This window comes from Falco peregrinus, chromosome 7 (assembly GCF_023634155.1).
Source record: "Falco peregrinus isolate bFalPer1 chromosome 7, bFalPer1.pri, whole genome shotgun sequence".
In the NCBI taxonomy this organism is placed as follows: Eukaryota; Metazoa; Chordata; class Aves; order Falconiformes; family Falconidae; genus Falco; species Falco peregrinus.
This window is the reverse complement of record NC_073727.1, coordinates 79,051,908-79,065,177: the sequence shown is the minus strand read 5'-3', so window position 1 is coordinate 79,065,177 and position 13,270 is coordinate 79,051,908. Positions and strand designations below refer to the sequence as shown.

Below are 13,270 nucleotides of genomic sequence, written 5' to 3'. Positions count from 1 at the left end.
GGGTGAACATCACATACAGCATTTGCCACATTTGAAGGGATGCTTTTGCCATCATCTACAGGTGACAGGCAACTGAACAAATATCCCGTAGGTACATAACCTAATGGGAAAAGCCAGTCCCTACACTTAGAAGCATCACTACTTTTTGGTGCGCTGTGTTTCTAGTAATTGTTATGAATGACTAATTTAAACCCAAATTAATTGAGCACACATTACATGAAGCTTATTTCAAAAGATCATTCAGTCCCAGTTACTACTCTGCCATGTTTTGAATCCACCTGCAAGTTCAGCTGCATTCAATCATTGTAGGTGAAACAATGAATCACTTCCATTTTCTTTTGAAGCAATTCCTATAGGACTACTACCTTTAATACTACTAATTAGAGTCCTGTACTATAAAGCTTTATTTCCATTCAAGCACTTCAGTATAACTGCATTACAGATTGTTATTCCCTCTTCCTTAAAAAGGAGATAGTACACAAGAACATGGCAATTGTTAGCCAAATCTGGAATGTCACATTCCTTTTCTTACCCATGCAAAAGGGACAGTTCCCTACTCCTCATCAAAAAATCCCATTTTCTTACACAAAATTAGAGCCAGGCATAGCTTTCAGAAACAGAACTGCTCTTTTACCAAATCACAGCTGCAAAGTTAGTTGCTTGGCAACACTGCCTCCAAGTATCACAAGCTGTCCACAACTCCGCTCTGACAGTGACTGAACTACAACCTCTACCTCTCTTTCCTCTACGGTCTATGGAAGTAAATCCCTTCCCTCAAGAAAGAGCGTGGGCAACTGACAGTCTAGGTTTACCGAGATAGGCCTGTGTAATTTTCACTTCCCCCACAAAGCTTGTCACCATCTCCATAAAGTACAGAATTAGTGCTCTCTATAACCACATCTATCACAGAGTTGCCGCGCTAGAAGGTTCTCTGAACCTCCAGGTTCTTCCTCCTCTTCAGACTGTGACCCCAGAACCCAAAAGCATCTGGCTCCTCTGGTCAAAGGAACATAGAACTACTTGTAAGTATTTTGCGTAAGCTGGAAACAACGCAGGAACTCAGGTTCTCTTGAATGGGTCAAGTTTCATAGCACCAAGCAGGAGCTCCTTGACAGCACATACTCAAACATACAAGTTTATCACCTACTAAAAAGCAACAAGTGAGATGATGACAAGAGAATGGAAGATAAATAAGGCTTAGCATTATACCATATAAACAGTCTACTGTAAACAAAGATGAATATGAAATAGGTATCCATTCAAATCTGTTTGCCAAGTTTTCAGAGAAAATAAAGCAGTTGTGTGAATACTTTTTATGAAACCATTCAACAGAAATGTAAACAGTAATATTGCTCAAGCTCTCAGAAAACATTAATCAGATAAAAGGCCAGAATGGAAGGAGAACAGGAATCTGTAGTAGTTTTGCCCCAGTCTTCCAGAGGAGACAATTTTTAGCCATAATAGAGTTCCAACCAGCATTTTTAAGATCCAGGGAGCTTTCTGACACAAGCCATTAGTTATAAGCAACCTTCTACCATCTCTAGGAGGTCATTTAAGTTGCAAAGGTATTCTCCTAGCTAGACTTAAACAGCATTTCAGTCAAATACAAGACATTAGTAACCTTTCTACATAGCCACTCAAATCCCACTTGCTTCAAACGGCTAGATTTAGTCCTTTTTACCTCTATGCACAGACCACAATATTTCTGTATCGGTTATTTCAGGAAAAGTCAAGACTCTACTACAGTCTTTATTCACTGCTGTTTAATCACTTCCCTTTCTCATAAAGGATGTCAACTTTAAACATAAAAATCTACTTTTGATCTACATAGGCAGATGCTTGCACTAGGGAGAAAAGAAGAGAAAAAAAACCACATTTGTGGTATCTGCAGTGGGATTCCATACTGGCTTGTAAGTGATGTGACAGCTGCATTGGATCTGAAGTAGCTGAGGTTGGAAAGGACCCCTTGGAGATCACTTAGTACAACCACCCCCTGCTCAGAGCAGAGCAAACTACAGCAGGTTGCTTAGGGCTGCTGCCAGTCAGGTTCTGACTGTCTCCAGGGATAGAGACTCCATAACCTCTCCAGGTAACCTGCTCCAGTATTCAACCTCTCCTAGAGTAAAATAAAGTTTATTCTTATGTTTCAGTGGAATTTCCCATGTTTCAATGTGTCAATTACTTCTTGGTCCTATCACCGGACACCACATACACATCTGCCTCCGTCAACTTTGCTCTCTGTCACAAGGTATTCATACACGTTGACAAGATCTCCCCAGTAGCCTTCTCTCCTCCAGGCTGAACAATCACAGCTCTCTCAGCCTCTCCTTGGATGTCAGGCACACTAACCTCTTCATCTTGGCGCCCCTTTGCTGGACTTGCTCCGGTCTGTCCATGTTTCTTTGTAATGTAGAGCCCAGAACTGGACACAGTACCACAGATGCAGTCTCACCAATGCTGAGCAAAGGAGAAGCATCACCTCCCTCCAACTGACTATGCTCTTCCTGAAATTCAATCCAAGATGTCGTTGGCTGCCTTTGCGGCACGGGTGCGTTACTGGCTCATGGCCAATTTGTGACCCACAGGATCCCCACCACCCCCTCCCTACAGACAGGGCTTTGCACTTCTCTTTGTTGAACTTCATATGGTACCTGTTGGCCCATTTTTTCTGCCTGTCCACTTTTATGCTCAAAGTAGCAGCACATCCACCTGGTTTATCAACCACTCCTCCCAATTTTGCATCACATCAAGCTTGCCAAGTGCAGTCTGCCCTCTCACACAGGTCATTAATGAAAACGTTAACCAGTATTGGCCTCAGTATCAGCCCCTGAGGTACACCAATAGTGACTAGCCTTCAGCTCAACTTTAAGCTGCTGATCACAGCTCTGAGCTTGGCATTTCAGCCATTTTCACTCAACCTCACATCTCTATCTAGACCACACTTCATCAGATTACCAATAAGTTACATGACAGTCTCAAAATCCTCATTCAAGTCAAGATAAAAATATCCCTTGCTCTCCTCATCCACCAAGCCAGTCATCTGGCTCGGTCATTGAAGAAGACTATCAGGTTGGTCAGGCATGATAGGCCCTTTGTTAATCCACACTGACTATTCTCCATCATTTTTTTTTCCTTCATATGTGTTTTCAGGATTATTTGCTCTGTCACCTTCCTAGGGACTGCGACAAAGTTGACTGGCCTGTGGCTTCCTAGATGTTCCTTCTTCCTCTTTTTGGAAAAGGCAATGACATTTGCTTTCTTCTAGTCCTCAAGACACTCCCCAAGTCACCGTGACCTTACAGTGGCCTCGAAATGACACTGGCCAGCTCTACTGCACTCAAGGGTGCACCCCATTACAGCCCACAGACTTGTGCACATCTAGTTTCTGTAAACACTCCCAAACCTGACCCTCTGCTACTGAGAGTAAGCCTTCCTTGCCTGGAACTGCTGAATACAAGTCAAGGTGAAGAAAGCATTGAACGTCTCAGCCTTTTCCACATCCCTTATGACCAGGTCCCCGTCCCATTCAGCAGCAAGCCCACATTTCCTCCAGTCTTCTTTTTCCTGCTAATTATCTGTGTAAGTCCTTCTTGTTGCCATTCACATCCCTTGCCAGATTCAACTCCATGTTGACATTGGCTTTCCTACCTAGACATATCCTTGCATGCCTGGACAGTGTCTCCACATTACCTGTTTACTGAGATGTGCCACACTAGAGCTTAAAGTCATCATCAACCAGCTCTCCTGGACCTCTCTATTCTCCAGTACCATCTCCCAAATGATTCTTCCAAGCAGATCCCTAAACAGAACTAAGCCTTCTCTCCTGAAGATCATTATTGTGATCCTACTCTTTGTTTTCTTCTCTCCTGTTCAGATCCCAAATTCTTCGATCTCATGGTCACTGCAGACAAGACTACTCCTAACCTTTACATCCTCAACCTGTCCTTCCCTTTTTTTTTTTTTTGTAAGTAACAGGTCCATCTAGAGCATCTTCCTTCATCCTCATCCACTTGTATTGAGATCTGGTCATCAGTGCATGCCAGAAGCCTCCTAGATTACTTGTTCCCCGCTGAGCTGTCCCTCTAGAAAATAGGGTGGTTCAAGTCCCCCGTGAGCATCAAGGCCTGTGAATGTTAGGCTTGAGTTGTTAGAGGAAGGACTCATTACTACTTCTTTTCTGATCAGGTGGTCTAAAGCAGACACCCACACCATCACCCACCATGATCTGCCCTCTGATCCTGATCCATAAGCTCTCAAATAGCTCATGGGCCATCTCTAGGCAAAGCTGCATGCAGGCCCACTGCCAAGAAAATGGCAGCTTCCCCTTATCAGCATCTCAGCCTGCCCTTCCCAAAGCTATCCCTGTACCTACCCACTGCAGTCCTCCAGTTGTGCAAACTATGCCACTCAAATCATAAGCTCAGTCTTTACTCATCTTTATTCTCCCACAATATCTGAAAACAATTTGTTGCTGACGGTACAGTGAAGATGGATTCAGCTAGTCATGCGTTCAACTCCTCAAGTGTTACCCTTTAAGTAGCTCAACCTGACAGTAAGATATCGCTTAAAAACTTTACCTGCTCACAAGCAAAGTCATTAACTCTTGGGGAATGTAGTTGTGGCCACAAGAAAACAATACAAAGCATCTCAGTTCCTAATGCAAAGCTGAATCATGCTCAAGTGAACCTTAGTGAGCCAGCTGACAATGCAACACCTGAGCTAAATTAACTGGTGACTACTCCCTGAGTAATGGCTGATAATTGACTCTTTAAATCCTATAGGAAGCATGAATTAAAGAGGGAATCACTCCTCCAGGAAAAAAGTACCTCCCTAGAAGCCTATTTATCACATACATATATCTAATTGCTTCCTCTGTACTGTTGACAAGGACTTCTTAAGGCAGCAGCACAGTTACTCTTTCTTTACAGCATTCAGACCAAAGAGGACAAATTCACAAGACACTGTTAGTTGTCAGTTCCACAAAAGAAGATTTAGGAACAAAGCAAAGATCAACAGCTGGTATCAGCAGCATCCTGCAGGGGCATCTTTTCCATGTCACTAAGGACTGATAGAACCACAGCTTGGGTATCATTAGGAGACACACACCAGTAGCCCCTGACTAGAAGAACCAGGGTGTCTTGCACTTCAAAAAGCAAGAACATGGTCTCATCAATACAAATAATCACTTTTCTGGAACTGTCCCACCTTTATGGTCAACACAAAGCAAACAGCTTAGACTGCTCTACATTTAGAAGTATAGACCTTGGCAAATTAAGCATGTATGGATTTCTGCATCTGTAGTCCACCTTAAAGAACCTAAAAAGTTACAATATAATAAAAAACCCAAGTCCCACAAATATTTTTATTAGTAGTCACAGAGAAATTTAAGTTGAAAGGGACCTCCAGGGGTCATCTAGCCCAGCCTCCTGTCAAAGCAATGCTAACTTCAAAGCTAAATCATGCCACTTTGGGTCTCATTCAATCAAGTTCAGTTAAGTCCTGAGGAAAGGAAACTGCACCCACAAATACCATTTTAAGGACTTTGATAAAAAGCCTTCAGGCTACACACACAATTTCAACAGCAGGAACCTGTATTTGCAAACAACCCTGTTCTATTACAAGCTAAAGAGATTTCCTGTGACTTCAGAATATTTTCTGCCCTATTAGAGTCAGGAGATTGAAACAAATCCCTTCCTTACAGGCAGAAAACACACCACTAGAGTCACCCAATACTGCAACACTCTGTCCACGCACAAGTTTCAGGCTAAAGCTGCCATGCTTTTCTTCCACCAGCAAAAGCGGTGTCTTAAGAACTCTTTCTTGGGTGAGACAATTAATTGTAGCTGCTGTTGAGGCCCTGAGAGCTATTTCCTAACGAAGTTTCAGTCTCACACAGCTGGTGTCAGTCATGGGTAAAACTGGATAGAACAAAGAGAGTATCAGGAAAGCTTTATTTAGTAGCAGGGAATCAGGGGAAAAAATTCTGGTGATACTGTGTCAGGAGAGACCAAAAGGAGTTTCTGGTCCCTTAAGGTCTTTGAAGGCACTATCCTTCAAAAAGAGGCCAGAAAAATAACACTAAGTAGCAGATGATCACTAGGATACATAGTTCCTTGCTGTTATTAGAGGTCAAGATAGATCATTCCAGTTGCCAAGCTTAAGCAAGACTCACCGTGAATCAAAGCAGCTTGCCTTCGTTATTCCTTGTGGAAGGATATCACAAAGCCTCACTGGACAACCTCCAGTTGTATCTGTTGATTCATATTCTATGCTGTTATGCTCTTATGATCTTTACCAACCTGCTTTCACAGCAGCAATACCAACTTTGGAACAGAATTCCACAGAGAAGTACCAACAGTCGCTTAATCCAAGTAACCTGAAGTTACACCTGATATTTGCAACTATATTCACTGGCACAAGATATCCACAGCGCAGTAATCAGCTCCTGGTTGGTTACTACTCTGTGTCTGAGCTTCAGCATGGGGCCAGAAGTCGCACTTGAGCTGACATGTGGAACTGACCTCCAACATAAACTGTGTTCCATTTCCCCTGGTGTCCTACTTCAGCAGCCTCTCCACCTTAGGAGAGGGACAGAGAAGATCTTCACCTGAGGACATGCAGCAGAGCCAGTGCCTTATCCTAGAGCAAGCCAATACTGCTGATGAGCTGTTCCAAAGCTTTCTTATGACAGTCAGAGGCAAAAGCTGAAGCCCTGCACAGGCTGAAGCCATGGGCTATAAGAGTTATCCATTTGCTTTAGGTTAATGTCTCAGGAAGAAGTACACTATTAAATTATACAGGCAAATCTAATACAGTGAGAATACCGGCCATCAAAACAAGCAAACAGCAAAGGCAGCTTCACAAAAAGTGATGTTCACGTACATTTAAGTTGGTCTTCTGGCCACAGAAGAGACCATATGCAAGACCTAATTGCCCACCAAAAAACCTGAGTCTGAACAGCTATAAACATACCTGGAACATTCCGGATTTGTTTCAATAGCTACTTTGCCCATTTCAATTTAAACTAGATTCTTTTCCTCCCCCACTGCCAGGAGACTTTGTGTTTGAGATTGGCAGCTTGCGAGAGAAGTTGAAGTTAATTTTACCTGAAGCCAACACTGTATTAATCTGTTCTGACTACACAAATTTCAGTACTGCAACCTTTCTTTTTTAGTGTCTCCCCACACTCCTAAGAGCCTGTACCTGCCACTCTTCGGACAGAAAAGACTGAGTCTTCAGTCACATAAAGACATCCAAGGACTGTATAGTACAGCTATAACTATTTATTACAATATTAATGCAAATACTTTTCAAAGTAAACCAATTCTAATCTGGCTGAACAAGCAACAGTGTTAACGTGGCTCTTTGTACTAGGATTCTGGTAAGAGATCATTTAACCAGGCTTCACGCACTACCAGGCATGAAATAAGTAAACATTGGGGGGGGGGGGGGGGGGGGGGGGGGGGGGGGGCACAACAGGGACAAAAAAAAATACCATGACACCTCTCCCAATACAGAAATATATTCCCCTTTTCTGAAGGCCCAAGACATCTGCAATTGCACATAGAAAGGTTTGCAAGTTTCCAATTAAGTTACTTTAACATTGTTACAGTTAAAATTAAAGCAATTGACGATTCAGGTAATTGCCGTCTTGACAGAGATGAATTTACAAGCAGACTTCAGTAGTCAATCCATCCATACTAAAGCCAGCATCCAAACGCAAGCACAGACAGCAAAGGTATGCTAGAGATTATTCACACTGGTTTCAAACATACCTCTTTTGTTCAAACGTTGTTAGGAACAGTAATTGGAGTCTTATGGTCCACACTTGCAGACACAGTCATATTAGACCAAGATTGATTGCCTTCAGTTTACTTTAGAGGTCTACTTGCTTAAATGGCTAGTCCTTTGACACTGCTGAATACTTTGTCCCCTTCTAATAAAGAGCATCTCCTTTTGTGCTTCAACTTCCAAGCATTTGATTCAGTATTGTTTAATATCAGCACACAAATAATACCAGCCTTGCTGCCAAGAAATAACACAAGCCTAGGAGACTTCTAACATGTTACAACTGGGTACTAAGTACATAGAATTAGCAAATTATAACCCCTATAGTCCAAAAGCTGATGACTGAAGCTAACAGTTTTTGATTTTGGCTCCATTTGACAGACCTCAAAGAGGTGTTATTCCTCAAGAGATTCAAACGTCAGTACTGGAACAACAATAAAAATTCATTTAGTCTCCTTCTACAGTGAAAGGGAAAAGGTCCTCGTGCTTTACAACAGCGTTCAGCATACTCTTCACAGACGGACAGACCCATAGCTATTTTTTTCTCCAAGACCCTTCCAATTCCTGCTAGCTTTACCTAGTTACACACACAAAAGGAACACAATGAAGTTTCAGTTGCTTATCTCTTTCAAAAATTCAGTATTACTTCAGTTACTACCAAATGCCTTACTACCACTTACAAATATTGGAAACAGCAGTATAACTTCTTCCCAGTAGTACAACACAAGGCAGCAGATGTCTTTCCTATGCAGATGCCTGTTCAGATAGGTATGTGAAGAACAGTCATTGCACAGACAAGCAATGCCTTGTCAAATGTCATTCCAACCTCCTCACTCTTTCAAAAGTCTTAGTGATTACAGAGGCTGTTCCAGAACCTTTGATTTTTAGGCTTCATCCCCACAGAGGTATCTAGTCTTTCGCTCCAAGACTTAGAGTTTGAAGGTGACATACGGCAACTACAGTACGGCCCTGCAGCAGGTAGTTTCCAACACATTTTAGCAGTGATGGTCACCTTCATAGCAGTTGTTTTAACAGTTAAAAGGCAAATACAGAATTAAAAGCACTTCCAGAAACTGTTGCCAGAGTCAGCAATCTTAGTTATTGCTTAATGCTTACTCTGGCAGATGTGTCCTCAGATGCATTCTCCACCTTCGGAAAGACTTGCAGAACAAAGCTGTCTAATGTATCTGCATACCTTATACTTAAAAAATAGGCCAGAAACCAAAGGATGGGTTTGTTCTTGATACAAGACCACTATTAATGACAGCAAGATTATTTTGAGGAAGGCCAAGAGGTAGCTTTTTTAATTCTTACACAGAGCAAGCATGCAATAATATAGGAAAGATGCACGCTTGAACTTCCTCACAAACAATGCAAATAGTGGTCATAATTAGAGCAAGGAGAGACAAGTCGTTAATTTAGGAGTGAATCAGTAGCAGGACAGCAGCAAGTTCTGATGATCACCTTTTTGATGAGAGAAGTACAAGCCAGCAGAGAAGCCTTAATGATATGAAGGAAGAGTTCAGCAGTGGCATTACAGTAGATACAATCAAAGTAGTGAGTGATAAATACACAAATAGGACCACATTAAGTTTTTTAGGGTCAGAAGGATAAGATTCTAAATTATATCTAGCTACATAAGGATTCCCATAGCCTCAAACAACATCATTTAAATAGATATACAAGTACAGTCCGCAAGACTTCAGCATCCCTTGAATGTGACTGAACAGAAGCCTAGAGTAAATGTAATACCTCGGGTTTAAGAGAGACTGCAACAGTGACAGGAAGGAATTCGTGACGATAGCCTCCTAGCTGGCAATTCAGCATGGGTTCTTAACCAAACCTATCTGAAAGATGGTACTGAAAACAATGGGTTTAAGTATTGGCAGAATAAATCCCAAGATACAACGGCAACTCAGTTAACAGAGTTAATCATGAAGATAACGTTATCCAACAACTAAGTGAACAGGAAGAAAACAAAAAATGAATTCAGGGGTTCCCACTGAGCAACACAAAGGAGAATGTCAAAGGAGCAAAGCTCACACAAAAGTAACAGAAACTGAAGCAGACAGCATTTCAAAGAAAAAAAGAATCAAGTTACATCAGCAAAAGGAAGAACATACATTCTGAACTAGGACTGACACCAGAGAAGTCCTAAATATTTAGTCACAAACAGTTTCACATTTGTGTCTGCAGAACCCAGGATGAAGAAAATCTCTAGTGGAACTGGCAATAGGGAACTCCAGGCTAACGATAAACACAACCAGAGATGAAAGAGATGCTGTTCGTGATGCAAGAGGTGAAGGAGACTGTCACAGTCTGGGGAAAGCCATGCAGACAGCTGAAAGCCTCTGGTTATCTCGTAGAGAGCCATGTTTAAAAATTGCTGTCTCAGATATTGCTGCATACCAGGACTAGCAAAACTACAACTTTGCCAGACACCTGCAAGCCACGAGCACTCAACCCCCATGGATTAAGTGTGTAACATTAAGAAAACAACAGCTGGCTTCAACTGAAAAAAAGTATCCTTCACTTTTCCTCTTATTTGGGTCAAGAAGAAGTTTCAACAACAGCTGATATAATGAAGAGTTCAACAGTGGCACCATATGTTCATGACAAGCTCCATTTTCAACTTAAAAATTGATCACAATTTCTCTTCTGAAAGTATACAGAAATCTAGACTTCAGGGTATAGTGGCGGCATCTCAATATTGTTCATACAGCTCCCCTTCCTAGAAGAAAACTTCCTAAACTTAAGGATAGGAATCTACAGTGTGTCCATATACAACCATCTCTCAATCAAGTGCCTCTAGAACAGCTGCAACTAAGATACATTTATCATTCCACACTCTCCCCTCCAGCAATAAGAAAACCATACACTTAACTACAGGAGTACAGGCAAAGGCAGATGGCACTATGAAGCTAATACAATACAAGATTTAAAATAAGAATTGCCAGAACAGGATAAGGCAAGTGCAAATCAAACTTCAAGGGAGAAAGAAAGAAAAGAACATCCTCAATACTGTAAGCTCACATTGCACCACACTATTTTCATGTCAGCTTTCCCTGGGGACAGGGTGAAAGCAAGTCATGCCTCCAGCATACAAAGAGGCAGCAAGGGAGAAGTGGGGTTGAGCAAAAAAAGAAAACAGAGAAGCCTTCAGAAGTGCAGTCAGATTTTAGTAAGGTAACCAAGTAAAATAATTTACAAGGAAGATGAAAACTGCATTACAGGTACTAGCAGAAGAGAGTCTGGTCAAGAGATTGGTAGGTCCTCCAGAACCTGAACAGAAAAAAATCCAAACTCAAGACACATCAAAGCTCTAACTTATGAAAGAAAGCTCTTGTGACAGCAGAAAGATATGAAAGTATCAAAGAACAGGACAGTGGATAAAGATACGCAATAACAAAAATACAAGGAAGAAGCTGAAAGCATTAGCATTGCTGAACTAGTGAAATATACCAAGGACTATGGAGAGTTACAAAATACTTTGACCATGGTTAGAAACAGGGAACTCTGAAGACAGGTCAAAAATTAGTTGGAGGATTCCAGACTGATCTTGAGCAGCCCAGCTCCAAGGCCTATGCTATGGAACAACACACATACGGAATTCCACCAGTAAGCAACTCTGAGCAGCATTCAGCATGAAAAATCTATAGTGCCAACAATACACAAAACATATAAACATGATCTTTCCAGAAAACCACTGATAGAAGTCCTGTACATAACAACCAGAAGACTGGGGACAAAGATAGCTATGCTACAAAATGATTAAGAATTACTTGCAAAATACAAAGATCTATTATCTTTGGTGTAATCGACATTATATACTACTTCGGGTTATATACTAGGAAAATAGAATCTTATTGCTGATGTATCAAACAGCATTGCATAAGGCGGTGCATGATTTATATGGCCAAAAAGTAGCATGTGCAGATTGGGAAGGGAAATTACAAACATCACGTCATCCCTGGTTGCTCAAACTACCTTCACCATACTTAACCTCCAGCTGAGGTGGAGAAGGGCCTGAACAACGCGGTTCTGGAGCTAGTCACACAACGCAAACACCTGGTCATTATTCAGCAAGTATTATACTTAAAAGAATAACTTACTGTGCAGTCATCTTATTTAAGGTAACATCATAATGAATCGACTCTAGACGAAAGAGGGATGCACTACGTTTTTCCATTTCAAAGCCACAGAATCAAAGGTAAGTAGAAACGCAAATATGTATCTACTTTTGTGTGCCATAAAACTAATGGACTAAAGAGTGGGAAATTTGACAGCAATATAATTTCAAAATTCCACTCATCACCAAAGCTAGCCCTGTGACACATTTGACTAGACACCGGCATCCAGATTCAAAGAGCCTGGCACTTACATGACCGAGTCAACATCGGAGGGCACTGTTCTGGGCACTCCAAGCTCTGCCCATCCGGCACCTACCCCCCGCCTCAGCCGGTCGCGTCCCGAAGGCCCACTGCCACAGCCCGCTCCCGATCGATACCTGGCAGCGCAGGAAGAGGACGCGGCAGTGAAACTTCAGGAAAGGGCTAGGCCGGTCAGTGCGCGCCGCCTCGGCGGAGGGGCTCCTCACTCGGAACAGCGAGGCTACAGCTCAGGCGGCGGAGAAGCGGACATCGGCCCACAAGGCAACCAGAGGCTGCCTGCCTGCCACCGCCGCTCGCCCCGAGCCGCGCCGGCTCCTGCTGCCGCCGCTCCGGGTCCCGTGTCGGGCGGGGGCCGGTCACCGCCACCGGCAGGGCGTCCCCGGCAGCGCCCCGCCACCCCTGCGGACGTGGAGCGGGGCGGGGGTGGCGGCGCCCCTCCCCGGGCCGAGCCGCCGGGCCCCAGCCCCGGGCCCCCGCCGAGGCAGGCGCGGGCGGACACGCACCGGGCCCGCCGGCAGCGCCGCACCTGGCCCGGCCCGGCCGCCCGGCCCGGCCGCCCCCCCCGCCCAGCGGCCGCCCGCCCCGCCGTACCCTTGGCCTCGCAGTCCGCGCAGTACTTGTTGTCCTCCTCCCGCAGCAGCTTGGCCAGGATGGCCTGGTGCTGCTCGTTCTGCTTCTGCGCCTTCTCCCGGCAGGAGCGTGTGGCCATGGCGGCGAGCGGCTCCACGCGGGCGAGCGGCGGCGGCGGGGCTGGGGCTGGAGCGGGGCCGGGGCGGGTCGGCACCGCTCGGGACGCGGCGCTCCGGCCCTGGCGCAGCCACGGGAACCGGCGGCCGCGAGCCCGACTTCCTCAACCGGAACTACTTACGCCCGCAGACGCATCCGCCTCCCTCCCCTCCGCCCACCCACCCTCGCGCGCACACACGCCCACGGCGGCCCTGCGGAGGGAGTGAAAAATAGTCCTTCGGGTCCTGATACCGCCCCGACACGTCGCCCTTTCTCGGAGGGGTGACAAAGGGCGGCGGATGAGGCGCCCCTCTCTGCCCTGACGTGGCTTTGCGGGGCACGGAGGGGCGTCCGGGAGCACGAGA

General features: G+C 44.4%; 1 protein-coding gene across 5 annotated transcripts in view; it reads right to left on the bottom strand.

The window, feature by feature from the left end:
- The window catches only part of SMAP1 (small ArfGAP 1), a 96,074-nt gene extending 83,026 nt beyond the window's left edge, over positions 1 to 13,048 (bottom strand). For 3 of the 5 annotated variants that reach the window (XM_055809578.1, XM_055809579.1, XM_055809580.1), the window contains exon 1: positions 12,771 to 13,047. In XM_055809578.1, the coding sequence (XP_055665553.1) occupies positions 12,771 to 12,888 (118 nt within the window). In that variant the 5' untranslated portion in view covers positions 12,889 to 13,047. Of the gene's footprint in view, positions 1 to 12,770 lie in introns of all 5 variants that reach the window. The other 2 variants (XM_055809576.1, XM_055809577.1) reach the window with 1 other exon arrangement.
- Positions 13,049 to 13,270: the final 222 nt, after the last annotated feature.